Below are 27,740 nucleotides of genomic sequence, written 5' to 3' on the forward strand. Positions count from 1 at the left end.
ACCAAGCAAAGAATTCCAAGGAGATGCAGCACGTGGGAAAAAAGCTATTGCAATATATCTTTTTGTTCTACATCTAGGTATACGGCAACAGTAGATGGATGGGAACAGACAGAAAGTCAAGCTTCTCTCTCAAACAGGGCCGACCATCGGTGGAAATTGATACAAAATCCCACTTTTCTTGAAAATGACAGCACACCAGGTGCCGTGATTTCACAGGATGCTTGAGACTATTATTCACTAACAGTCAAGATATTTCATAATAACTTGGCAGTTTTGGTTTTTGATGTTTGCAAATGAAAGGCGCCATGACTAGTTCCTGATTGGTCGATCCATGGCAACAATGTGGTATTATTAGTTATCCCGCGAGTGCGAGTGGAACACGGAATAATGCAGTGTGTCTGTGTCCCACATTCGGCTGAGTGGTATGTGGGACACAGACGCACTGCATTTTTTGTGTTCCACAAACGTGAGCGCGATAACAAATTTATCTTTCAGCAAACTTGAGGCACAGTAAGATGAAACACACATGCCGCTGTTCATGTTCGTATGGAATGGCGCGCGCATCTTAGAATAGTGCAATATGCGGAGTGCAGTATGGACTGTGGCCGTGCTACATTGTTATATGTAGCACGGCTTGTTGCCATGGATTCACCAATCAGGATCGAGGATTCAAGTTTATATGAAGATAATATCTCATATACCATGGTCCATATCACACTCTGCCTATCATACGGACCCAACCATCGCTGAGAACAGACAGTTATCTAAAATACTACATCTGTTAAACAGCTGTGAGTTGGCTGTTGACTTCATGCATATACTTGGGTACACTACATATATCTGTGCATTACTTTCCCCTGACAGAGCTGGCACTCAGGCACTCCCTGTGACCTATGGGTTCTATGCATGACAGATTCTACAAACTGCACTTTGAGGGATGAAAAAGAACAGCTTTTTTTCGTGGTTTTTCAGCATGGAGACACAATACATTGAACAGCTCAGTGGAACGACGTCAGCTATAAATTATTAGCCCTTAAATTTGGTCCAGTTCATGAAATGATGGCAAATGATCCTATATGCCTTGAACTCAGCTTACTTTCCCGGCTGGTCCTATCTGAATTTGGCGAGCGCTGTGGCTCGTCTGTCGGTGTTCTGGAAGATGGCCTGTATCAGGCTCTTCACGTCACTGGCGCTGAACACCATAGCGAGTGGTCCCTGGAATGACGGAGAGAATCACAGTCTCAAATGTTTAAAGAGCAACTAGACAAGAAGAGGAGTTCCCAACATAAACAATGTTTTTAATTTTAAAGTTGAGCAAAGAAATTGACTGGAGCAGGGGTTGAACCTGTGACCTTCGGATTGCCGTTCCGGTGCTCTTACCAACTGAGCTATCCAGCACTATGTTGGTGGTTTGTCAATGTCTTTGTTCAAGGGGCGCTAGTCAGAAGCCATAATCCTACATATACCATGTAGCCAGGGATCACGCCCTAAGTCACGATGCTAGCAACATTAGCAATGCTGCAAACCTACAAATACCAAACGGGGATCACTCAGACAAGATACAACTTTTTTTTTACAAATGGGGAACTGCCAGCATAGGGCTAGATAGTTCAGTTGATCGAGCACTGGAACGACAATCCGGAGGTCATTGGTCCAAACCCCACTCCAGTCAATTTCTTTGTTCAACCTGAAAGAATTTTACTGCTTAAAATTGGAATCTTATTTGTGTTGTATCTCACCTTGCCCTCCGCCCACCTGTCAACAATATCTTGCATGCTGGCGTCTAACATAAACAGCATCTCGCTGAATGACGTCCACTGATCAACGGTACTCTGCACCAAAACTGGTTCCTACGCATCAATCCAAATACGAACAGTCAACCTCCTTTACAATAAGGAATACACTTCTACATGGGCGTCGCCAGAATTTTTTCTAGAGGGGGGCAACATTTTTTTTGCCCCAAAATGCTTGTATTTCTCAACACATTCTCGATTTATCAGTTTTAGAGGGGGGCAGGGACATTTTGCCCCCCCCAACTCATTAAATTTACACAACACTTTGTCTTCGCGCCTCTTTTTCTTTCTTTTCCTTTTTTTTTGGCTTTTCCGGGGGGGGGGGGGCACTAGTGCCCCCCTTGCCCCCCCCCCCCTCGCGACGCCCATGCACTTCTAGTTGTTTGAAAAGTGGATTTGTGGGCAATTTATGAGCAAATGAAGCATAAGCTTGCAATGGTAATCACGTATCGTTCAAGCAATGCATTATCGGTCGTGTCCATCCTCTGCAACAATATATACAGAGATCATACACTTTTCTAAGCTATGGAGTGGTCTGCTACACACCTAACAAAAACCACAGTGATTCATTTTTTTAATGTGAAATAATGCACCTCTCAACGGTAATATGTTGTTTGCATTCAACATAATGTGCTTGTTAAAAACAAACAACCAACATTTGTGTTTATGTTTGGTATGCACAAAATTCTGCAACAACAAACAAATTAGATTCAGGAATTGCTTTCTTACCTCAACTTCTCCTGGTTTGATCAAGTGTGGAATTCTGTCTTGCAGTCCCGAGAGTAACGAATATAACTGCTGCGCATCATCAGCTGAGATGTCCTGTCAAGTTGAGCAACAAAAAAAATGTTGTAACCAATTAGTGGCAGTATTCCACAAGGATATCACAGACGAAACAAGTGTGAGTGCACAATAAGCTCTGGTCACCTTGCATGAATTGATTGTGCATAAAAACATGCCCGGGCAGCCATCTCACGTGAAAATCACGAGCTGAAAATTGACCAAAATAAGCCCCCTAAGTTTCCCATCAAAATAGCGGGCTACACACTACGTGACTATTAACATTATTAAGCATTATCTTGCCTCCATTTACAAAATTTTCATAAACAACTTTACAAAATGTTACAAACAACTTTTGTTAACTATATCACTGTTTTTGTTTGCGAAAATGTTGTAGTTACATTATATTGGAAACTTCGGGAGCTAGCTTTTGCTCAATTTTCCGAGGACAGACATATGCAAAATAGATGCGCATACGCATCGATCGAGACAAACCTCGTTTTCCGATAACTTTCGTCAAGAGTGCATTTAATGACAACGGCATGGCATTTTGTAAATTTTTGGTCAAATAGTTTTTGTCAATTTTTGGGGACAGACAGACCGACCGACCAACTGACCACCAAGTGACATGTAGAAGCTCCTGCCACAGCTTAACAATAGTCCCTAAGACATGTTGAGTTAGGAATTTGTTGGCAGCCTATGCACTCCATGCACAAGTACCACCTCCACACTTTCAAAAGGAGAGTTCAGGGAGACCACTGGGAGGGACAATCTAATGCATTGCCAACGGCGCCTGACGCCCATGCCAAGACGCCAGAGGTTTGCACAGAATTCAATCAGTTGTGTGTTCTTTACGACATACGTGCATCAAACAGTCAAATACTTCAGGGATCTTCTCACCTCAAGTGACGAGACTTTCTCCACGATGTGCATGAGTACCATGTTGATGAGTGTAGACATGGCCTTGGTGAAGATGTTACTGGGGAGGATGTCGGTCCAGACTCGCTGGAGGTGACCCAACTGATGGACAACCTGCATTGGAATAAAGACAGGGATGAGATTGCCGCTGAAAGATGCATTCCTTTCGAGACCGGTAATGTCTTTCTCTCAGATTCAAAAGGTCTGATGTCAGACAAAATCGTGCCTGTTAAAGGCTTAATATACAACATTTGCTTTTGCTGTAATTTTCAGAAATGCACAATGGAGGATTTCTTTAAAGGATTTGGGAAGATTATTAGCCAAAAAGGCAGAGGTGAAACTTTACTTTGACTTCATTTTTATCAACAAAATTGAATATTTGAATATTCTTATGTGGAAATCCAAGTCCTAGATAAGGCCGAGTAAAAAAACCAAAAAAAGTTTATCGTCCGAGGCTTTGAAAAAAATTAAGGAGGCGGGCACCCCCCCCCCCCAAGATGGTTGATTTTCCAAGATGATGAATTGATTGATCCATTTTCTTGACTCTTTTGCTGGTACAAAATTGTGTCTGAAGGAGCTGTAACCCCTTCTACAAATTTCATTAAAAACAAATACATTTGACAATGCATTTGTAAATTATTTTGTAAATATATGAATAAAAACAACCCAACAAAGGAAGCGAGCAGGAAAAACCCAAGTGGGCCATGGCAAGAAACTGGTTTATTTTTCACTTGGCCTAAAATTTTTGATTGTTGCCGAACCTACTTGTTTAATGGCCCTCTCACATGCCAAGAAGTTGTCGTCAGTCGCTACTTGGTCAAAGCCCTCAGCACCAGACAGACTCTCCACTAATTGATCTCGCTGAATTCTCTGCAACATAGAAGCAGTAACAATAACACGATCAGGAAGGTTATTTTGCTTGAATGTGCACATTTGACATCACATAACATTCAAAGCCAAATTCGCTGCAGGTGACTTGATCTGCAACTCCTGCGATCTGCAGCAAGAATACCTGCTGTGATGTCAAAACTTAGGATTGGCGAATCCAAGAAAGATACACTGGCCTTAACCCTAACCCTCCAGGGTAGTCAGGCTAGAAACCCTGCTAAATGCAGCAATGTGTAACACTTGTCAAAAAGACATGTCTGCTCTTTCAGCAAGATCTATCAGGTCAAAAATCTCCAGTCAAAACTGCCTCAGAGTCTGTGGTCACTGAATGCAGCAGGATACAACTGTGGCATTTTTCAATAAGACAAGCTTGGATTGTTTTAGAATTGGCCGTCTATGCAATGGTGTTGGTGGCTCAGTGCAGCAAGGTCCCACAGAGGATTACACCTGATGTACAGTGTTAGGGTTAACAATCGGCTAAGTTCTACATCAATAATTAAACAAGCTCGATCGGATCTTGGAGGCTGCGGGCCAACAAATGCATGTGCAACTTATTTTGACCTTTTACCCCATAGCTGTAGGTCAGATGAAGAAGACACCAGGGACATGTTTTAATGTTTGACCCACAACCAACATGTTGACAGCGCTACTTTTGTCATTTGAGCTTATTTGGAATTCGACAATATCTTAACCTTGACCCCATGATGACCTTTAACCCCAGTTTGGTCATGTGACATGGTGGGGCTGGGCTACTGATATTTTTGACAAAGTTGGGTTAAAATCTGTCAAAGTATGTAGGAGCAACAGACAATGTCAACATTTGTTACTAACTAACTAACTAACGAACGAACTAACTAGCGAACGGACTCAAGGGCGGATCCAGGGGGGCCAAAGGGGGCCATGCCCCCCCCCCAAAACGAAACCAATTTCTTCTTTTTTTATGTGACATCACAATAAAGGCAGGCAATGAGTTCACCACCATCTTTTCCTCAAAAAACATTGGTCAAAGTGGTCAGAAATTGCCTCAGATCGCACCACAGAGCATCTAGAATCCAAAAAAAATTTGACCCACTTTTTTGGGGCACCAAAAATTTTTTTGGCCCCCCCCAAAATTGTGTTCTGGATCCGCCCTTGAACGGACTAACGGAGAGACATGATGATTTGTTGAGCTGCTAAAAACTCAGTGCTGAAGAGTAGTCCGACTGAAATATTGGGAGGTACAGTAGAAACCCAACATGTGTTGACTGGGTACAAATGAGAAAAAAATAGGCTGCTATTTTTTTTACCATTTGAGCCAAGAAACATTCGGATGCCAGCTTCCTGAAGACAGAGATTAGTTCGACAAACATGGACGTGCCATCACAGAGGGGTGGGGGTAAGGATTGACGATACTGATGGCCTAGAGTCAGCAGGTGATGGGCGATGTACATGCAGTTGTTGTGGTGGAGAGCGCACACCTGGGGTAGCTTTTGCTGTTTCACAAGAAAAATGAGAAAAAATAATGCAGAAGTCAAGATTTCTGTAAAGCAATTGTAAGACAATATCAATATTACTTTGGTTGTTGATTTCATCCTTGCTTTAACAAGTTCAAGTTGAGATTATTTTGACAAGAACGGAAAGAAGAGCGGGATATATTTTCACTCGACCTCAAGCCAGGCGGGTTGAAGCCATCACCCTCGGGCAGCACACTCATATTTCCGGCCTCACTCGCTGCAAGCGGGTCGCTGACAGATATTTCCGGCCTTGCTCCCTGTGTGTTTATCTGTCATCTTTGCGTGTATACATGGCGTCCGGCATGAACTGGTTTAAGGAACATGGGAATATTTGCCTTTGGTGCAATTTTTTTTGGGGGGGGGGGGGCTCAATATTGCTCAAAATCTTAAGAAGGGTGCATAACAACTAACTTGTTGACATTTCAGCTCAGTGGTTACTATACATTTTGAGAAAACAGAGAAAATGTTTGCACAATTTTAGGGGTCTCATAACTGGATTTCATTGCTAACACATGAAAAATATGTGCCAGCGGGCACACTTTCTAAAAGCACCTTCACTTATTATTTTCTTCTGAATGATACCAGGCAGAATAGTTTCAATCATAAGTTATTTGGTACCGGTCCTATCTTCACTTTGAGCTAGGATTTTCTCGTTAAATCGATAGGTATGTTTCGGGATAATTGCAAATGTCCCTATGTGCCATTAACAACCCAAGTTAGCAATTCGTCATGTTCGTGCAACAAGGTCGTATCTCCTAAAATGGGCCGTACGAAAAACGCAAGTTTCAGAACGTCAAAAGGTCGTATCTCACTTAAAATAACCCGGATGTAACACAAAAAGTCAACGGACGTTGAGATACAACGTTTTTACACTGAGTTTATTCGTGCAAGATACAACTTTTTTGCAGAATGGAGTTACGACCTTATTGCACTGACGCGACAAATTCATATTTCATTGGATCAAAAGACAGTTGACAGGTTGAGATTTTCAACCCGGGTTGAGAGGCTCTAGTGTAAAAAGGCCTTTAGTGACTACTCATGTTCACTTCTGACTCATGTTCACTACATGTTCACATTTTCATGACACAGACTTGGACTCTATTTATTCGTTCATTTGTTGAAAATAAACTGGCCAAATTATTTACAAAAATTAGGCCTACTCGGTGAAAAATTAGTAATGGTACAAAATCTTCCCATAAAATGTGTCAGTTGCCCCACAAAGTGATATATCGTGTGCACGAGGTCCATAGATGATCTGTCACTTTGTGGTGCACCTGAAAAACTGTTACATCTTACATAATATCATTTTGAAGAAAAAATGCAAATTGAAAAAGTCTTCTTTTTTCCAATGGTCTTTTGACTAATCTCCAAGACAATCTTTGAGCACCTATCTCTGCATTTCGGACAGTTTGTTTTTAGCAACTATGACATTTAGCACATGACAGTGAAATTCAGAAGTACCGAATGACCGTTTAAAGAAGTCTAGAAGTTGACTCACCAGACTATCTCTGCGGTATGTGGGTACGACATCACAAAATATCTCAAACATGATGCACTGTGTAGAACAGCTGGATGGCACTGCAAACATAAAAATAAGACATTATCAAAAATCCTTTACACTATGTGGGTTAATGTTGAATATATTGCGTACACTGACCTACAAAATGTTCAACACAATTCAATTTGCCTGGACAAAAGGCAAGAGGGTTGTGGGTTTGAATTCAGTCGCTGGTCATATGTTGGGCAAGCCACTTCATCCCCACTTGACTCTCTTAAACCAGGAGTACAAATGGGTACCGGCATTAGCTGAGGAGTAACTTAAGATGGACCAGCATCCCATCCAGGGTGAATAGAAATATTCCCGGTCGTTTCATGCAAAGGAAACCATAGATAAATGGTGGCCTGATGGGCCATATTGGCTCACGACAGACTTTAATTTACTATAAACACATCAGATCAGGCAGTTGACATGGGTGGCGCAGTGCGTAAAGCACTTGCCTCTCACCGCTGTAGCCTGGGTTCGATTCCCGGATCGGGTAATATGTGAGTAGAGTAAGGATGATTAGCTCCCCAAATTAATTAATGAAAATGCAAAGCCAGATGGACACATTTTCCAACTCACCACTGTGGTGTATTACTAGCAGCTTCTTGTAATGTCTGGTAGGCTAGACTAACAAGACACTCTATGCTTTCACTGACTGCACACTCAGGCAGTGCAAAGATACCCTCGCTGACGTGGCACTTGTCCTGAAAGAAGTTAAAAAAATATGCATTGCAAGTGTCCTCAAGTGAAATTGAATATTTAATATGATAAGTTCATTCAACACATTTCAACAAAAAATATTTCAATTAATGTTTTAAACTTGCAAGAACTCTTAAAGGCTGATTAGAATGACAAAATCAAATCCAGTTTAGTCTTGAAGCGCACAATTTCCAACAAATTCTAACCTTGGCATCTTGTTTTTGATCTTTGACGTTCTTGTTGTCACCTTCATTGTACCAACTCTCTTTGTATTGTGCAGCTCTCTCTTCATCAGCTTGCGGGCTTCAACTATCAGCTCTTGACACTTGCAAAAAGGAAATAAACCAAACATAAACAATGTCAGGGATGTAGTCAAGTACATCACAAGTCCAGTCACAAGTCCAGTCACAAGTAAATCACAAGTCCAGTCACAAGTAAATCACAAGTCCAGTCACAAGTCCAGTCACAAGTCCAGTCACAAGTCCAGTCACAAGACCAGTCACAAGTCCAGTCACAAGTCCAGTCACAAGTCCAGTCATAAGTCCAGTCACAAGTAAACCACAAGTCCAGTCACAAGTCCATCACAAGTCCATCACAAGTCCAGTCACAAGTCCAGTCACAAGTCCAAACAAACTGAATGTTGCTATTAAAGAAATGTTGCCACATAATATTGAGAAATACCTTAAAAAAAATAATTCACCTTTTTGTTAGCAAAGTGGACATTGACATCTCTGGCGTAGGTCAGCAGTGGAGAAGCAGTTTCTGCAATAAACCCTGAATAAGAGAAATTCTCTGCTATTTAAAATATTTAGCTTCAAGGCAGTGTTTTATTTTATTATTTATATGAGGCTTCCAGCGGTCAAAAATAAATCAGCGTATTGTATGCTTTTGTGAAACGAACCATGATAGCAATCATTTGGAAATTCTCCGGCGCGCCCTCATCCAGGCATTTTCGCTGGAAACTCAAAGTTGTCAACCACTCAACAGAGCGTAGTGCGCGGTACCGTTGAACAAAGACACCCACGCAGCAAGCATGCATCGCGCAGCAGGCCAGATATACGCGCACTGTTGTCAACAATTACAATGGCAGCTTCAAATAGTTTGACGAAAAAGGAGAAACGAAGACAGTGTCTTGAATTGTATTTATATAAAAAATAATAATATTGGATGGCTTTTTTGGGGGGGATACAAGAATATATTGTCTTCGACTCGTGCAATATTGTCATAGCTCATGCAATATATTCTTGTATCCACCTCAAAGCCATCCAATATTATATAAATATTCTGTATGATTATTTGTTTTGGTTTGCTGTGTAACTGCTGACTGACCTGTTTTCCGTAGAGAAGCTTCAAATCCCTCGGTAGCCGTGATGACAGCTTTGTATTCATTGAGCTAAAATGGTGAATATGATAAAATAAACAAATTAACAAATGTTATCATACACTATTTCTGTAAATACATTTTCAAACATGAATATTCACTACACAGCATTAAATGAGCAGACTTCTTTCTTTTTTTATTCATATACACCACAAAATCACAAGTGAATTTTATTGTTTCTACCAAATTGGCACAATTCCATTACTGAAAACCTCCCGGTTCGATTTTCAGTGTTTTAATTTCTAGAATAATTTTCTTCCCCTCAAATTTTCCATTTAAGATTTTTAAATAATATTCCAATAAAATAAACTTTAAAGGGGCACTAGGTCCTGAAATCCCCGAAAATTTCAGGTTTTGGATTGTTTACTTATCCTACAATAAACTCCAGCTAAGACGGCACTCTCGGGACCAGAGAATTTGTGACGACTTACGCGAATGTCGGCTTCTGCTGCAAGTCGTCATTTTGCCGACTTACACAAATACACAAATTAAATCACAAATACACAAATTAAATAGATCGCGAGGGGAGCTCTCGGAATTGAACGGGAAATTTCACTTTTCATCCGACTCGTAAGCAAACTTCAGCACCTTGATTTTAATCATCGATCTCTCCTTGTACCTCAGGTGGCGTATCTAGTAATTTGAAGGCTGTTTTGAGGTAAATCTGATGTTTTTATTTGCCAAAGTTGTGTTTTTGGGGGGTCAACGGCGGTCGGCAGAATAGTGCCGCGCAACTTTTCTCATGGTTTCTAGAGAATCGCCACCAAAATCATTGAAAAATTTATACGATAAAAAGTCGATTTATACTAGCTTCGTAAATGCCTGTTGCATCGTATGAGGTATGAATTATGGAATCTGGGTCGGGATAATATAGGGAAAATGGACCGTTTTTGTAATGCACTGGGGATACAGAGTCCGGGATTTCGGGACTCTTACGACCCGGTACTTTTAACATAGTTGTGACTCCAGGGGGGTCAGACAAGTCGACCGTTGAGACAAGTCGACCGTTGAGACAACTCGACTCGGGACAAGTCGACCGTTGAGACAACTCGACCATTGAGACAACTCGACCGTATGTGTGATAAATGGAAAGACAAATCAACTGCTGAGACAAGTCGACCGTTGAGTCAAGTCGACTCACTTGTTTTGGGGCCTAGTTTTGGGGATAGTACTGGGGATTTTGACGGCGGCTGATCGCCGATTGGGAGTTATGACACATGAGTTTTTTTGTTGCATCTCAAAAAAAAAACTGAGCCGATATAGCGCAGTGAATTGACCGTGCACATCGTCCGTTTTTCCGGGCCACGCGCATCCCCGGTCAACGTGGCCGTACCGTGCATGGTGACATCGTTTTTGCCGGGCCTGTGCGCGCACTTATCCCTGGTCAATGTGGCCGTGCCGTGCACGGTGGCATTGTTTTTGCCGGGCCTGTAAGCCCACTTGCCGCGCCGGTCAATGTGCCCGCGTGCCGGGCCGGGCCCGGTCCTCGCATGCAGGGCGCGCCGGCCCAACGCGCCGGCCACCGGATCGGAGCGCGCCTCTGTGCATCGAGTATGCCCGTGCTGTGCCCGGGTTCTGCCACAGATTGCAACTTTTTCCGCTCCACGTGTATACATTTTCATTGAGTCGAGCTGTCTCAACGGTCGAGTTTTCCCGAGTTGAGTTGTCAAACCGGGCGACTTGTCTCAAGGGTCGAGTTGTCTCAACGGTCGACTTGTCCCGAGTCGAGTTGTCTCAACGGTCGACTTGCCCGACATTCGACTCCAGCTCTAATGCGATAGGCATTAGGGCTGAAGTTACTCAAGCTAAGTTACATCATGGGACTATGTCATTGCCAATTACCCCTAGAACTTAGCTGGAGTAACTCCAGCTGACATGCTCATAATATTCATTCACATGTATCGCTGGAGTGTGGTAGCAAGAGACCCTAAAAAAATGGCCTCTCAAAAATTGTTCATTTTCACCTCTAATATCCCACCTCGGATTTCATTTACATACCTCGTAGATTCAGCAGTCATTCACAGAGCCTAATGATCGACTTGAAACAGACCACACAAAAAAACTGTCTGGTGAGGTCAGGAAGATCACTGGTGGAGCTGTTGAGCTGGGAACTGATGTCTCCCTGAATACCAACAAAAAATAAAGATACCAAATTGACTTCTTTTGACAATAAAAAGTAACATCTTAACCAGTTTGCATCAGAGGACGTGATAAGACGCACTGGCTGTTTTTATGCACAGGCAGGGCTGATGGATTTTCTAGGGTTAAAAGGTCAAAATTGCCTCCACTCACCTCTGGGTAACATTCTGCTTTTGCACACACACAAAAGTCTGAGAAGTCATACAGGCCAGACTGTGTGTTGATCTTGAATTGGCCGTTGTGCATGGCCAATTGTTTGACAATTTACGTTCCAGTGCACACCTCAAAGTATTGAACCATATGAGGTTCAATACCACCAACAAAACTTTCTACATGCAGTTTACCATTACTTTTATATAAACATGAGGCTAGGATATTTCCAGGTTTTAGTGAAATTCATCCAATTGCCTTTAAATTCTGTTATACAAAATTACATAAAGACCCTGAGAAATCTTCACCATGGAGAACATCGTGAACTCTTAATAGAGCACAAACTGTATTATCATTATCGAGAGTTGAATGCTTAGAGAGCAAACTCACCACAAATCCAAAATGTCTTGGGAGGTTTTGGATCTCAATCTTGAAGATCTCTGAGGTGAAGTGCTGTTGTGTCCGATAGTGATAAGGATCCGTTATAGCAGCGCCAGTCACTGGTACGTCAGAGGTGCTGGTGGAATGGTTATCTTGTGGGTCAAGACCTGATAGACAAAAACGAACAATTAAAAAACCAACTCCAATCAGAGAAAATAAATTTACTTTGATTTTTTTTAAGCATGAGATATTTGTAAGTTTAATTATGAGTTTTCAAGTGAGACACTGCACAACAAAATCAGTTCACACTGACAAACAGATCAATGAATTGCAAATTTTTAATAAAAAACATCCCAAAGTTGAATACTGTTAATATAGATGTACAACAATTGTACACAGTACCTGAAAAAAAAATTAATGCTTTAAAATATGAACCTCTTTGTAAAGTTAGAGATAAACCTATATATAAATATCTTAATTTGGACGGTTCCCAAAAATGACCAATTTCTACAAGCTGCTGTTGTGTGCGCAATTCAAAACTGCCAAGCACAAATAATGCTACGTACTATCACCATTCTGGTATTTGAACTAGTATGCTTTTCTGATACTTGATACTTTATTGATGCCTCATAATATTTTGATATTTTTATTTGCCTTTTTTAATGGGCTTTGTATTAATCAACAAAAGAATGAATCAAATTAGGTTTTGCCCTTCACCGATGTATAATCACTGTATACTCAGTGTGGTACCTCCCGAGTAAAAGTTGGAAAAAAATTACTCGGGTGGGACTCAAACCCACAACCTCCTACTTTCTAGTGCAGACATCTTACCACTCGACCACCGAGCTGGTTGGTTCAAATCTGATGTACATAGCAGCGGGTACTGCATTAACTATTCATAAAATGGATAGTCGGTGAAGGGCAAAACCCAATTTGATTTACATCACCCCGACGTAAAATTCCATCTTAAGCCGTGTCCGCACTGGACTTTTTTTTGGGAAGGTTTTACCGAGATGATGGTAAAATGAGAAATGGTCAAATGTGACCACGTCCGCACTTGGACTTTCGACATGGGAAATTTTACCCAGACCGCGTGGGAGAAGTGGCCGAGCTGTCACAGTCACGTGCACAGGAAATAAAATGCCGATCACATTTTTTTTCAGCCCCCGATACGCACAGTATAATATTACACACACCATTAAAATGCACAATATAATCGTAACATACGATGTTATTTCATCTTGACACGATAAATCTTGACGAAAATGCCTACTATTCTGACGCATTAGTGATGGACGACATCGAAGCCATACGGCAGCAGTTCCATCGGTAATTGCTGGTTCCCACCGCATGCTAACAGAATCAAAGCTATGATGTAGGACCGGAACCAGGGACTGCGGCCTACGTACGGTGCCATGCAGACTGCACGGCGTAACAGGACGAATTTGGATCGTAGAAAATACAAAACAAACATTGGCGGAGAAAAAGAATAACTGCAAAGTATTTCCCAGAACGTGATCTTGATATTTTCTGTGAATGTATTCTCCGTTAAAATATATTTATAACGAGATTTTACCGCTCGGACTTGACACACCGCAGCGTACCGGTACGTGTTTCCACAAAATGTTGGGCCACATCACGTGTGGGATCGTGCGGTCTCTGTATGCATGATACTCGCGCTCGGGCCGGATCTCACTTTCCTGAGCGGCTTTTACCGACTCGCACTGTCCGCACTGGACTTATCGTCTCAGGAAAAGTGACCTGGTCAATTTTCCTGGGTGCGTGGTCAGTTTTGGCCAGTAAAAGTAACCGCTGGACTCAGGAAAAGTAACTGAGAGGAAAACGTCCTAGGCTGTCCGCACTGGACTTAAAATGGGAAATCCTGAATCCTGAAAACACGACATCCTGAATGAAAACCAACATGCTTTTCGTAAAGGCCTGTCCTGCAAATCCCAACTCGTAACAACTCTGGATGACATCTCCTACAATTACAATAATCAAATCACCACAGAAATGGCAGTACTTGACTTCTCCAAAGCATTCAACATAGTTTCTCATCAAAAACTGGTCCAAACATTAGACTACTACGGGATAAGTACTGACCATCGGTTAGTAATCTGCAACCTGAAGTGGAAATTCCGTCGTCATGCTACTGCACGTGGACTACGACCTCAACATCCAAACGTTGAAGCCCTGAAGTCGGAACAATCGTCTGAAGTCTTTCGGCAGCTGGTTCGATCCCGTGTTACTCAAGGTGACTCTCTTGAAGCTGTCGCATGTGTCATACACGAAGCATCTCTTGGGACCTGTGGTACACAAACATCCCAGAAGAAACAGCCGTACCTGTCTGAATTAACTCTTCATCTGATTCAGCGCAAGAGGAAGGCTGTAGGCACTCAAGAATTCACAGCTCTGAGGAATGAGGTCAAACATGCATGCCAGAAAGATCTCAACGAATGGTTGGTAACTAATATCAACACATTGAACCAAGCATACCAGAATCACAATTGCAGAACTCTGTTCAAAACTGCTGATGTTCTCCTTCAGAAAACGGTCTGGTATTGGAGACAGCTGAAGAAGAAATACAGCGTTGGCATCAGTATGCTGTAGATCTATTTGAGTCCAATCGGCCACGTCCACCCCATCACACAACTGAGGTTGAACGAAACCTGCCGACACCGGAAGAGACCAAGAAAGCCATACAGGCACTGAAAAACCACAAGGCTCCCGGAGTTGATTGCGTCACATCTGAAGCTCTTAAAGCTGCGACACAGGACCCAGAGATATTCAAAACCCTTCATGGGGCCGTGTGTAACATCTGGAACTCTGCAAAGTGGCCACAGTCGATGACCAAGTCAGTGTACATCCCGTTGCACCGGTGGTGCTTCAGCAGTGATGGAACGAAAGGCAGCATGGTTGGGCCATGTGGTCCGGCATGGCAGCATCTGTTGTGGATGGGATGCCAGTGGGATGTCGTCGATCCGTGGGCCGGCCAAAGATGCGCTGGGTGGACAACATCCGTGAATGGTCTGGGTGTGACACCAACGAACTGAAAGCAGCAGCACTGGAAAGACGGGCTGTGGTGGGAGCGGCGCCAGTGATCCCAACTGTGTATAATTTGAGGAGGAGACCACGGGCAAATGCCTATGTCTAACGAATGAATGAATGGGATAAGGGGAAAAACACAGAGATGGCTCATAGAATTCACAACCACCAGTTCACAGAAATTGCAGCAAGGACAGACATCTATATGCAGTCATTCCTACCCAGAACTATCCGGAAATGGAACAAGCTCCCTCAAGACACCACAGACGCTCCAAACCACAACACCTTTAAGGATTTAATTTAGTTCCACTTCCCCAAGGCCTCCTTGCTAGACTTCCACGTGGAGTATTCAGGATAACCACCAAAGACCAAGTACAGGTGCAATATTTTTATGAAATTGAACCCTCATTCCCCCAATTTATAAAAATTACCTGGAAAGCAACAAAACTATCTTGCAGCAAAATTAATTTCACTGGGTTAAAGTATTAAGTTTCCAATAAGCAAGAATGGACAAAATAACATGAATGAGATTACACTTAGGCGGGCGGGCTAAATACCCCCTGTTCATTTACTGTGGGACGGTATTGTTATTGGGGAAGTGTGGGACCCTTCAAGCCAAAGCGGGAGACGGTCCACGCATGAACGCACACGGTATAGCCGTGCATGGTGACGGTTTGCAGTGGGGCTTGTATGTTTAGGGCAGACAAAAGATCAGAGGATTAGCAATGTACCAGGTCTTTGCGGTTGGTGAGTAGAAGCCGCCACTGATGGGTATGAAACCGCAGGATTCATTGTTATAAAAATGGTCATTTGTAGCGGGAGCCGGGAGTGCTAACCGTGGGACGGTTTGTAGAAACAGGTCACCCGCTTTCTTTTCAAGCGGGAGCCGATAAAAGAGGGGCTCAATTGAAAGCGGCTCCCGGTAAGTGAACAGGGGGTATTTAGCCTGTCCGCCTTAGCTGACCTGGCAAAGGAGGAAACGTCCTCACCAAGTAAAAGAATAACAAGTCACCTTTGGATTTGTCCTCCTCATCTTCATTGGGAATAGCATCCATAGTGATGGCCACATCTGTTGGCATCTTGACAACATCACCCTCTGTAACTGTGGTTGACGTTACCTCCCCAGTTGGGACATCATCAGAAGTTGGTCCCTGCTTCTCATCCATTTTGGTGTCATTACGTTGGACCAAAAACACACTGGAAATATAAAGAAACTGCACATAAAGCAGTTGTATACTATTGAAAGCCATGACCAGTGGGATATCTAGGGGGAGGGGTCAAAATTTGTCCCTGCTAATTTTGACTTTTTAGGACATATCATTTTCTGATGGCTGATAGGTCATTTAAGGGAAAAATTACGGCGATCGTGAAGTGTAGGGCCCCCGTTTTGTTTTGATCAAATTAGAATCGAAAATGTTTTTTATTGCTCAAAACTCACCTTTACAATCAAAAGCAGCCTTTTCTCAATTCTAATAACACCCATTTTACAATTTTGAACAGATTCTTGGGGTAGAAATCACGGTTTTCCTGCGCGGTTTGTACCTTGGGATTCAGCGCGCCTTGCATGCTCACGGAACATCGCGCGGTGATTGCCATCTCAAATTTCGGGTCGCATGTTGTCGCCGCGCCGTCATTGTCATTTTACCCCCAAATTTCCCTCAAAACATCAAAACCCTGCCCTCTATCTATGACAAACCTGTTTATTGAGAATGTTGCAAACTATTATGGTAGGTCAAATAATTTTTAAGTGGATTTTGTTCCCCAAGTTATAGGAACCGGGCCCTGCACTTCACGATGGCCGAAGTATTAACTCAACTGTAGCTGGAGTTACCCAGCCCTAAATTTTATCATTGGGTTGTCATCTAGATGACAACCCAATGATACCCAATTGGGTGCTGGGTAACTCCAGCTAACTCAACTGAGAAAACACTTAAAAATTTTCAGACCAGTCTCAAAGGGTTTGTGCACAGGGTGGCAAGTGATGGCCAGATATGGGAATCTTTCCTTTAATGTTAATTGTTATTGTTAATTAAGCATCTCAAACTTTTCACGAATGAGATACCACGCTATTGAATACAAATAATAAACGCAGTAGGATGGAACGCCGTATTATCGCGGTACTTATCACGTTTCTCGTTCGGAATAGAGATTGCCCACTAACCTTCCAGAATTGTCCTGTCTTATGTGTAGTATAACTCTTCCTTTTTAAATTAATATAAAAAAATCTGACGGGTGGTGTGGTTTATTCCGTGTACGATGCCTGTGAAAATAGACATGCGCGGCGTGTGCGAACGGAGGTGGACTCCCTATTATCGCGGTATGCGGGAAGTGGTTTTTATAATGATCCCAACTTTTTTGTTCATAGTTTATCTTTGACCAAAACACCCCCTGAATAAAGTCTGATGTTTTTCCTGTAACGTTCAAGTTGATTAAAGACACATTTTCTGCAGGATGATTTCTTAAGACCCTGCCCTTCCCCCGAAAGGAGAACACAAATCCCTGAGGCAAGTCTACTGATCGGCGATTGAGGGCGCCATTCACTTTACACGGTGTGCCGTTTTATTTTCGCTAACGGGCGGTGCTTATTTTGATCCCGTAAAAGTTGTTACGATTTCGCGCTGCAAATATCGTCGTTCGACTTCATTTTACATTTGCAGCTGAAGAATGGGAGCCAGACAATGGAACTTTCATGGACAGAGCGCAATTAAAGATTTATGTTAAAATATAAACGGTACCTTTTAGCAGACATGGTGAGGGAAAATTTTGCAAGTTTTGGAAAACGTTAATATTTATTAAAATCGTTAAAAGTCCCGAAAGACTCAACATTTTTTAATCGTCCTTTTTATACATTTCGGTAGAAAATCCTTGATGACTGGTGAAATGGATAAAAATCGCCACTTGAAGGAGTTTTGACACTGTAAAAAGAGAAATTTCCCATGCCGCGATATTATAGGGATGCCGCGATAATAGGGAGTCCGACTATACGTCTAAGTATCAAACTCAAAGTATCATGTCCGATATGGCCAATTTTTGCAGTACGTTTCAGTTTCACTAAATAAAATAATGCAGATTTCACCAATAGCTAATATAAACAACTAAATTAATGTTATCATTTATTAAATGGTTAGATAAAATTATCTACTGATACTGACCAAGAAAGTGACACAGGCAACAGGTTTCGGCCACTCGGAAGACAGCGCCAGATTTACAGTCGCGTGTTTATGTTGTTGAATGCTGCCCTCATGTGTCGTTCGATTGGCATGCAAGCTCTTTCGAAACATCGGCCTCCATCGCAGGTCGCTACTGCTTCAGCTTCATATATTGAACTGGTATCCTTTTTTTTTAACGAGACGCATACGTCTTCCATAACGGAAGCTCAACAATATTTATTTGTCTATTATTATTTGACAACTCACGCTTTCTGGGTAGCTGTGTGGAAATTTCATAATCTTCTTAAATTTTTATAGTAGACGAAGCCGCAGCTGGGAATGAATCGAATTTTTAAAAACTCTTTAAACCATGTTCTCTTTTTTTTCTGGAGGGCTAGGCCGGCGCTGTTTACGCAACTCAAGTAAGTTTCCACAGGGAGAAATGGCTTTAAGGGAAATAAATAAGCTGTTTACGCTGAACACTAGTTTTTCAGTTTTTCCCCTTGACCAGTTTGAGTGGCTCTTCACCAAGGTAATGAAAGTCGAAGGAGCGTCAATAGAGCTAGAGAGGGGCTATGTGCAAATATTATGTTGGACATTTTACAAATCCCGGGAGCATCAAACTAGGCCTATATATCTATACTAATAAAAAAGTAATAATATAGCAGTGTTGAACCCCACCGTACAGGAGCGACACAAAATATTGAATTCTACTTCGAATGCTGGAGGGAACTATATGCTTAAATGTTTCCAGTGACGGGTGCATATGTATAAGTAAACACTAAATGAAATGTTTTTTGTGGCTATAACTTTGCCAATAGAAATAATTATTAACAGACTTTTGTCTAAAAACTGTTGAGATACTTTGGACAGTATTTTTACCTATGAAATATAAATGAGGTTGATATTTGTTTCACACGAAGTAAAGAATAATAAAAAAAGACTGCCGAAAAATTTAAATTGATTAAACACAGCGTCACTGTAGCTCACCTATTATTACTGCATTTCACTGCCAACCTGGTTCGCTACAGTGGTGAAGCAACAACTCACAAATAATTAAGATACCTAAAGTAGTCAAAACAAAACTAGAAAGACACAACATTTTTTAATCATCCTTTTTATACAACTCGGCAGAAAGTCCTTAATGCCTGGTGAACTGGATAAAAATCGCCACTTGAAAGAGTTTAGGCAACACAAAAAGAGAAATTTCCCATTCCACGATAATAGGGATGCTGCGATAATAGGGAGTCCGACTAAACTTTAAAAATATAGCAACGGCATACTAAAGTTATATTGCAAATGTTTCTATTTTGGGAGAATCTGTATACATTTGTAAAATGTTATGTAATTGGCACACGGATGATTTTCAGCAAAACATTCTAACTAAGCTTCTTAGACTTTCAACAAAAGTATATTATAATATTTGTGGATTTATTTTATTTACCTCCTATTTTCAATTATGATATGATTTTAAATATTATGCATGCAGTTGTTTTTACCAAAATGGAAAGAAATTCATTTATTTCATATGTAACCAAACGCGCATTTAATAACAATGTCGGATGACAAATCCACATTGGTTTAGGAAGTAGGACACAATGGAGACTTTCGTGGCAGCCAATTTGACTCATCTGCAGACGATGACGTTCTTGGTGCTTCCTTGACGTTCGATATTGTTCAAATTATTTTTCTATGTAGTTAATATTAGTCATTCTTTCAATGTTAAAGTCCACAACTGTGTAGGATTTAGTTTATGCAAGAAAAAAATTGGTCCAAGTACTAAGTGCGCAAAAAATGGCCAATGTTTTTCTACATCACTACCTCGTGTTGGTTCAGCATCAGAGGTGACGGAATGTTGCCACCTAACGCTGCTTTTTCCTTCGTATATCATCTCAATGAAGGTCAGTAATTGCAAAAAAGATGATATATTGATAAGACATGAATCTTGGACTGAGAAACATTTCCAATTTTGTTAGGAAATACTTAAAAAAATTCTTGACTCTCCATAGACTTTGTACACAACTGCAGAAGTAGCGTCAGGTTGCAACATTCTTTCCGAGGTGACTGTTGGCTCTCCAAGAAAGCCTTCTAAAACCTCTTCCACAGCCTCAAAAGAGATCCCATCTGCGAGTGGTTTCTTTGTTAAATGTTTTATGCCTGGTTTTTATGAACTGCCACTTTGAAAACTGCTGTGAAGATTTGGATTTGAGTAGAAAATGAGATTTCTACTGATTTCATTGGCGTAGCCATTTTATAACATTTTTTTGACATCATACATGTTAACTTGACAGTTTTTCTCAATTATTTTTTTCGCAACTGTAGGCGCATCCATCAGTGCAGACGAAAGGCGCTGAGGCAGACTGGACGCCCATACAATGCACAGACAGGGAGTGTAGCCACTCCTTGATGAAGGCTCCGCATCTGCACTGTCCATTCTGCTCCCAGGACAGTCTCTTCACTGAGGAGATTCTCCTCAAGGCGCACTACGTACAGAGTCAAGTACGTGGATAAAGGCATCAACTTTGGGGGTGAATTTGGGAACAAGACCAAGTGCACCAGACTTTTCCAACTGATGCGCACTGTGCTGCATGTGGCAGGGTTAGGGTTAATTATAAAGATAAGTTGAAGGTAGTGGACAGCAGGACAAGGTAGTGGCATTTGTGGGAGTTTTATGAAATTGACAGATACCTGGGCTGGTTATTCTTAGCAGATATCAGTGTTCGATAAACTCCCTGTAGAGGGGTGTTTCAAAAAAGCATGAAGTGAACTTGTTGAACAAAATCTGGGGTTTTTTTTACCGAAAAGTTTTGACTCAAGTATCCATTCTTTTGAGAATGATTAGACACACCTTTTTGGTTTAAGTGTTTGAAAGCGCACTTATTTTTAACCTTCACAGTTTCAGTGCTGCTTCAAGACAACTGAGTATGCCGTTGCTGTGATGTAATGGTCCCCTTGTACAATCTGCATGAAAAAAAAACCATGGAATAAATTTAATCAGTTGAAATTTATGTACCTTGTGAGCAGGTGTGGTAGTTCTACAAGGATTTGGGTGGATTATGTCAAATGCCAACACTTCGTGCCTTTTAAAATAATTAATTGTGAACCTAATTTTATCACTGTATGTTTGTGTCGTAAATTGAATCTTTTGCTACCTTACAGGTTTAAGTCTCATTTTATCAACCTTAACGACTGCACTCCACCATTTTTACCCAGGATGTCAACCAGATCTTCACCACATACACTGACCCAGCACCCAACAGTACCAGCCTGGTAACACACCTCATAGTCCCCCAGTCACAGCAGCCATCGGAGACAGACACATCATCCCCGGGGCTATGAGCAGACTGATGGGCAGCAGCCGCAGATCGAGTACCAGTATGCCTGCATCAATGATCCGAGTCAGAGCACTGCCAATGGGGAAGGTAAGATGGTAAGAATATTAACCCTGACCCTCCAAGAATCCTTCAGCATCTACGCAGAGGTTAAGGTGGATAATGCCACCAGCAGTGAAGGATAATTAGAAGAAGCTGACCAAAAAGCCAAGGGGGAGGCATTTGATGCAAGGAAGAACTCTTCCCCCCCCCACCCCCCCCCCCCCCCACTTTGTTTTCAATTGATATATCGTGAATCCATATGGAAGAAGGGAATGGGTAGACAACAGCATGTTTAATACAGTTGTCTTCACTCCTGCACTTGTTTGGTCAATAAAATAAATAAAACAACAACCAAAAGTTCAGCATTTTTTTAGGGGGTTGGGGTGGATGAGGGCCAATATTGACAGTGGATTTTACAAATTGAAATTACAAGGTGCAAAGGGTGTGCCATTGGCGTTATTTAAGTTGATTGAATTTTGGAGGATTCAGGAAGGTTCTAAGCAACAAAAAAAATCTAATAAGTCAGGGTGGCAGTACATTTTGAGAGCTGACTTCAACAATTAATTAAATATTGGCATTTGTCCTTCACCTTGCCCACCTAATGTTAGGAATACGGTTTGAAAAAGTGAGTGATTGCTTGCACCCAGTTACAAGTAATTACATGTTCTTGACACACTGCATCACTTTGGACTTTCTTGCCTGTATCCTGTTTTTACCGCTACATATCATCTGTCCCATTCAAGCGCAACATATATGTCGACCTTTCTACTCCATAAACTCCTCCCATCATTTCCCCTCTTTGTGTAGCCCACACCTGGAGTGACCTTTTGATGACCGACTTTCATTATTACAGGAATCATTATTCAGGATAATTACTCAACCTTTCCCTCTCGTAAACAGTTGTCCTTATTGAAATACCAGATGAAGGAAGCAAAGAGGATTTGGAGGACGAGACTTGCTACACAGAGCACAACTTGTCGCTGCTGCTGCAGGAGAAGGAAAGTCTGGAGAAGACTCTTGAGGAGGAGCGGACCACGTGGGCCCAGACAGAGCACAGAATGAAAGGCACTATAGAAAGGCTTCGTACAAAGGTGAGTGGGCATTCCATCTGGTCTTGGTCTAAGAATGAGTTTGGATCTTGTTCCCTGCATGCAACAGGTACCAAGGGCGTCAATCGCTTCTCAAAAGTGGGAGGGGGGACATACCTTGATCAGAACTAATGCAGGCACACTAATGCGACTGCGTTCTTTCAGTGGTTAGATTTCTGTCAGGATGCCAGCTGTCATGGCTGTGGGCGATCATGGTGTGCACTGTTGTTGTCATTGCTCTACATTTTCTACACGTTCTACGTTGTTTTATGCTGCTTATGATAAATGCAGACAAACCGTTGCACACATTTTGTACACAAGCTCAGATGTGTCGTTTATCCTTGTGTAGAGGATTCGTGGTTTCACACAAACTCTAGTTGCACTAAATAACTGGGTAACAACACATGTGCCTTCTTAAGCATTCATGCTCCAACTGCACACATCATGAAGTGCATAAATGTCAGACTTTGGTGTGCGCTGTCATGGTTGTGATTGGTTACACATCATGGTGCAGAGCCTAATGGATTGGTCTATTAAAATTCCATCTGTAAACAAATAATTTCTCTGCCCATCCGTCTTGCCCTCCAGGTTGAGTATTTGTCCAACACAAACATGTCACTCAAGCAGCAGCTGTCCATGATTCACACGTCCAGTTTGAAACATCCAACCAACGACAGCGAGAACCAGTCCATTTTGCAAGAGTTACTGCAACACATGTCTGAGGAGCACACCCAGCTGCTGCACCACCATCTAGCACAGCTACGACTGTACGCTCAGGCCTGCGCATTATCCAAATCAGCCCCCGAGGAATCTGCAGCTGAATCTACAGTCTTGGTACCAGACCTGGCTGACCAATCACAGGACATCTCACACATGGCCATGATGTCGTCCTCGGAGGGCACCCTTGGGAACATGGAGCAGACAGTCGTCATGACGATAACGTCTGAGGAGGATTCGGAGCCGCTCGGCAACATCGTGGATAACCCCGGAGATACTGTGGGACATTACTCCTTGACTTTGGATAAGGACGTTCACTTGTCACCAAATGACATTCCATACCAGCTGACAAGCGAGGGACTGTCACCAAGACATGCCACCTCTGAGTCGGGTCACGTTTATCAATCAGGTAGAACTCATTCACATCACAACACAGGCTGTGATGTCACGCAACAGGATTTTCACAAGAACAAAAGTTGAAAATTGGTTCTTTCCAACAGCATGCCAAAAATATTCTGCCCCGATGGCTTTGACAAAAGAACGTTTGATGACAACATGTCAAATGAGGGACCACCATTAAAATGTGGGAGAACTAACAGCCTGAAAGCCACTTAACTAAATAAAACCGGACATATTTTGTAAATAGTGTACACTCAGTGTTGTCTTAGGGCTTAGTTGGGGGGGGGGGGGGAATTGAACTAATGAGTTGAGTCTTCATGGAGGTTTGTCTTACCTGAATGAAAAATTTTACCAAAGCAACTGGCCTCGGTCTCTCCTATCTTTTCGAGTTCTCGATGGGCAAATCCCGAATCCGCTCAGTGAATGGGCGTCGTTGTAGGCCCAAACAGATCCATGTAGGTCCTCAAATCTATTACTGAAACATAAATGATGCAATTATGATTAACATTGAAACATTTGGTCGTATGTATAAAAACTAGCATTTGGGTTTTTTTTTACTACGTATTTTTAAGCATAACTTTTATTTGCATGAATAAAAATGAGAGCAAATGCTTTCACTATTTGCTTCAAGCTAAAAGTATTTGCTTTTTTACTTTTTGGCTTTTGCTAGACTAGAAGTGTGGACTGGTTTCAAACTTGAAAAAAATATAAATTTCAATTGACCTCAAAATTAATAAAATTTTAAAATCTAAAACTCCAACTGTGGGACTTAAACCAGCAACCTTCAGAAGTTCAGATTTAGGGTCATCAGTCCGTATTACTTGATTAAGCACAACTTCACACTATTTTGTGGATACAAAATTAACTGTAAAGTTTCAATTGACCTGAAAGGTAGTAAAATTTTGAAATCTAAAATTCCCAGCGTGGGAATGAACCTGCAACCTTTAGATTTATAGTCAGCAGTCTGAACCACTGCACTAAGCATAATTTCATGCTTTTTAGTGGTTACGGAATTAACTATCAAGTTTCAATTTACCCAAAAGAAATAAAATTTTAAAATCTAAAATTTCCACGCTGGATTTGAACCCACAACCTTAACATTTAAAGTCAGCAGTCCGTACCATTGTACTTAGCATAATTCTACTGTTTTAATTGGTTAAAATATTAACTATGAAGTTTCAATTTACCCAAAAATAAATAAAATCTAAAATCTAAAATTTCCAACCTGGATTGGAACCCGCAACCTTCAGAGTCGGCAGTCCATACCATTGGACTAAGCATAATTTCACACTTTTTTGTGGTTACGAAATTAACTATAAAATTTAAATTTACCCTAAAAGACATAAAATTTTAAAATCTAAAATTTCCACCCAGGATTTGAACCCACAACCTTCAGATTTAGAGTCAGTAGTCCATACCATTGGACTAAGCCTAATTTTACACTTTTTAAAGGTTACAAAATTAACTATAATGTTTTAATTTACCCAAAAAGTAAAACAATTTTAAAATCTAAAATTCCCACCCTGGATTTGAACCCACAACCTTCAGATTTAGAGTCAGTAGTCCATACCATTGGACTTAGCATAATTTCACACTTTTTAGTGGTTACGAAATTAACGATAAAGTTTAAATTTACCCAAAAAGAAATAAATTTTAAAATCTAAAATCCCCCCCTGGAATTGAACCTGCAACCTTCAGATTTCGAGTCAATAGTCCATACCATTGGACTAAGCCTAATTTCACACTTGTTAAAGGTTACGAAATTAACTATAATGTTTTAATTTACCCAAAAAGTAACAAAATTTTAAAATCTAAAATTCCCACCCTGGAATTGAACCCACAACCTTCAGTTTTGAGTCAGAAGTCCATCCCATTGGACTAAGTGTAATTTCACATTTTTTAAAGGTTACGAAATTAACTATAATGTTTTAATTTACCCCAAAAAGTAATAAAATTTTTAAATCTAAAATTTCCACCCTGGAATTGAACCCGCAACCTTCAGATTTAGAGTCGGCAGTCCATACCATTGGACTAAGCATAATTTCACACTTTTTTGTAGTTACGAAATTAACTATGAAGTTTAAATTTACCCAAAAAAAAATAAAATTTTAAAATCTAAACTTTCCACCCTGGATTTGAACCCACAACCTTCAGATTTAGAGTCAGTAGTCCATACCATTGGACTAAGTGTAATTTCACAATTTTTAAAGGTTACGAAATTAACTATAATAATTTAATTTACCCAAAAAAGTAATAAAATTTTAAAATCTAAAATTCCCACCCTGGAATTGAACCCACAACCTTCAGATTTCGAGTCAGTAGTCCATACCATTGGATAAGTGTAATTTCACAATTTTTAAATGTTACGAAATTAACTATGAAGTTTCAATTTACCGAAAAATAAATAAAATCTAAAATTCCCCCCTGGAATTGAACCCGCAACCTTCAGATTTCGTGTCAGTAGTCCATACCATTAGACTAAGCCTAATTTCACACTTTTTAAAGGTTACGAAATTAACTATAATGATTTAATTTACCCAAAAAAGTAATACAATTTTAAAATCTAAAATTCCCACCCTGGAATTGAACCCACAACCTTCAGATTTCAAGTCAGCAGTCCATACCATTGGACTAAGCATAATTTCACACTTTTTAGTGGTTACAAAATTAACTATGAAGTTAAATTTACCCCAAAAGACATAAAATTTCAAAAACCAAAACTCCACCCCTGGATTTGAACCCACAACCTTCAGATTTCAAGTCAGCCGTCCGTACCATTGGACTAAGTGTAATTTCACACTTTCTAGTGGTTACAAAATTAACTATCAAGTTTAAATTTACCCAAAAAGAACTAAATTTTAAAATCTAAAATTCCCCCTCTGGAATTGAACCCGCAACCTTCAGATTTCGAGTTGGTAGTCCATACCATTGGACTAAGCCTAATTTCACACTTTTTAAAGGTTACGAAATTAACTATAATGTTTTAATTTACCCAAAAAAGTAATACAATTTTAAAATCTAAAATTCCCACCCTGGATTTGAACCCACAACCTTCAGATTTCGAGTCAGTAGTCCATACCATTGGACTAAGCCTAATTTCACACTTTTTAAAGGTTACGAAATTAACTATAATGTTTTAATTTACCCAAAAAAGTAATACAATTTTAAAATCTAAAATTCCCACCCTGGAATTGAACCCACAACCTTCAGATTTAGAGTCAGTAGTCCATACCATTGGACTAAGTGTAATTTCACAATTTTTAGTGGTTACGAAATTAACTATAATGTTTTAATTTACCCCAAAAAGTAATACAATTTTAAAATCTAAAATTTCCACCCTGGAATTGAACCCACAACCTTCAGATTTCAAGTCAGTAGTCCATACCATTGGACTAAGTGTAATTTCACATTTTTTAAGTATTACGATATTAACTATGAAGTTTCAATTTACCCAAATATAAATAAAATCTAAAATCTAAAATTTCCAACCTGGATTTGAACCCGCAACCGTCAGATTTAGAGTCGGCAGTCCATACCATTGGACTAAGCATAATTTCACACTTTTTTGTGGTTACGAAATTAACTATAAAATTTAAATTTACCCTAAAAGACATAAAATTTTGAAATCTAAAATTCCCACCCTGGATTTGAACCCACAACCTTCAGATTTAGAGTCAGTAGTCCATACCATTGGACTAAGTGTAATTTCACAATTTTTAAAGGTTACGAAATTAACTATAATGATTTAATTTACCCAAAAAGTAATAAAATTTTAAAATCTAAAATTCCCAGCCTGGAATTGA

General features: G+C 40.7%; 1 protein-coding gene and 1 pseudogene across 1 annotated transcript; one reads left to right on the top strand and one right to left on the bottom strand.

Moving 5' to 3' along the window:
• Positions 1 to 474: 474 nt before the first annotated feature.
• Positions 475 to 18,503, bottom strand: LOC119743001 (annotated as a pseudogene).
• A 1,751-nt stretch (positions 18,504 to 20,254) lies between these two features.
• On the top strand, positions 20,255 to 24,197 carry LOC119743349. Its single transcript, XM_038219747.1, has 5 exons — positions 20,255 to 20,260; positions 20,682 to 20,858; positions 21,646 to 21,781; positions 22,655 to 22,824; positions 23,410 to 24,197. Exons 1-5 carry the CDS (start codon positions 20,255 to 20,257, stop codon positions 24,016 to 24,018), a joined length of 1,098 nt encoding a protein of 365 aa, XP_038075675.1. The 3' UTR covers positions 24,019 to 24,197.
• Positions 24,198 to 27,740: the final 3,543 nt, after the last annotated feature.

This window comes from Patiria miniata, unplaced genomic scaffold (assembly GCF_015706575.1).
Source record: "Patiria miniata isolate m_02_andy unplaced genomic scaffold, ASM1570657v1 HiC_scaffold_6, whole genome shotgun sequence".
Taxonomy (NCBI): Eukaryota; Metazoa; Echinodermata; class Asteroidea; order Valvatida; family Asterinidae; genus Patiria; species Patiria miniata.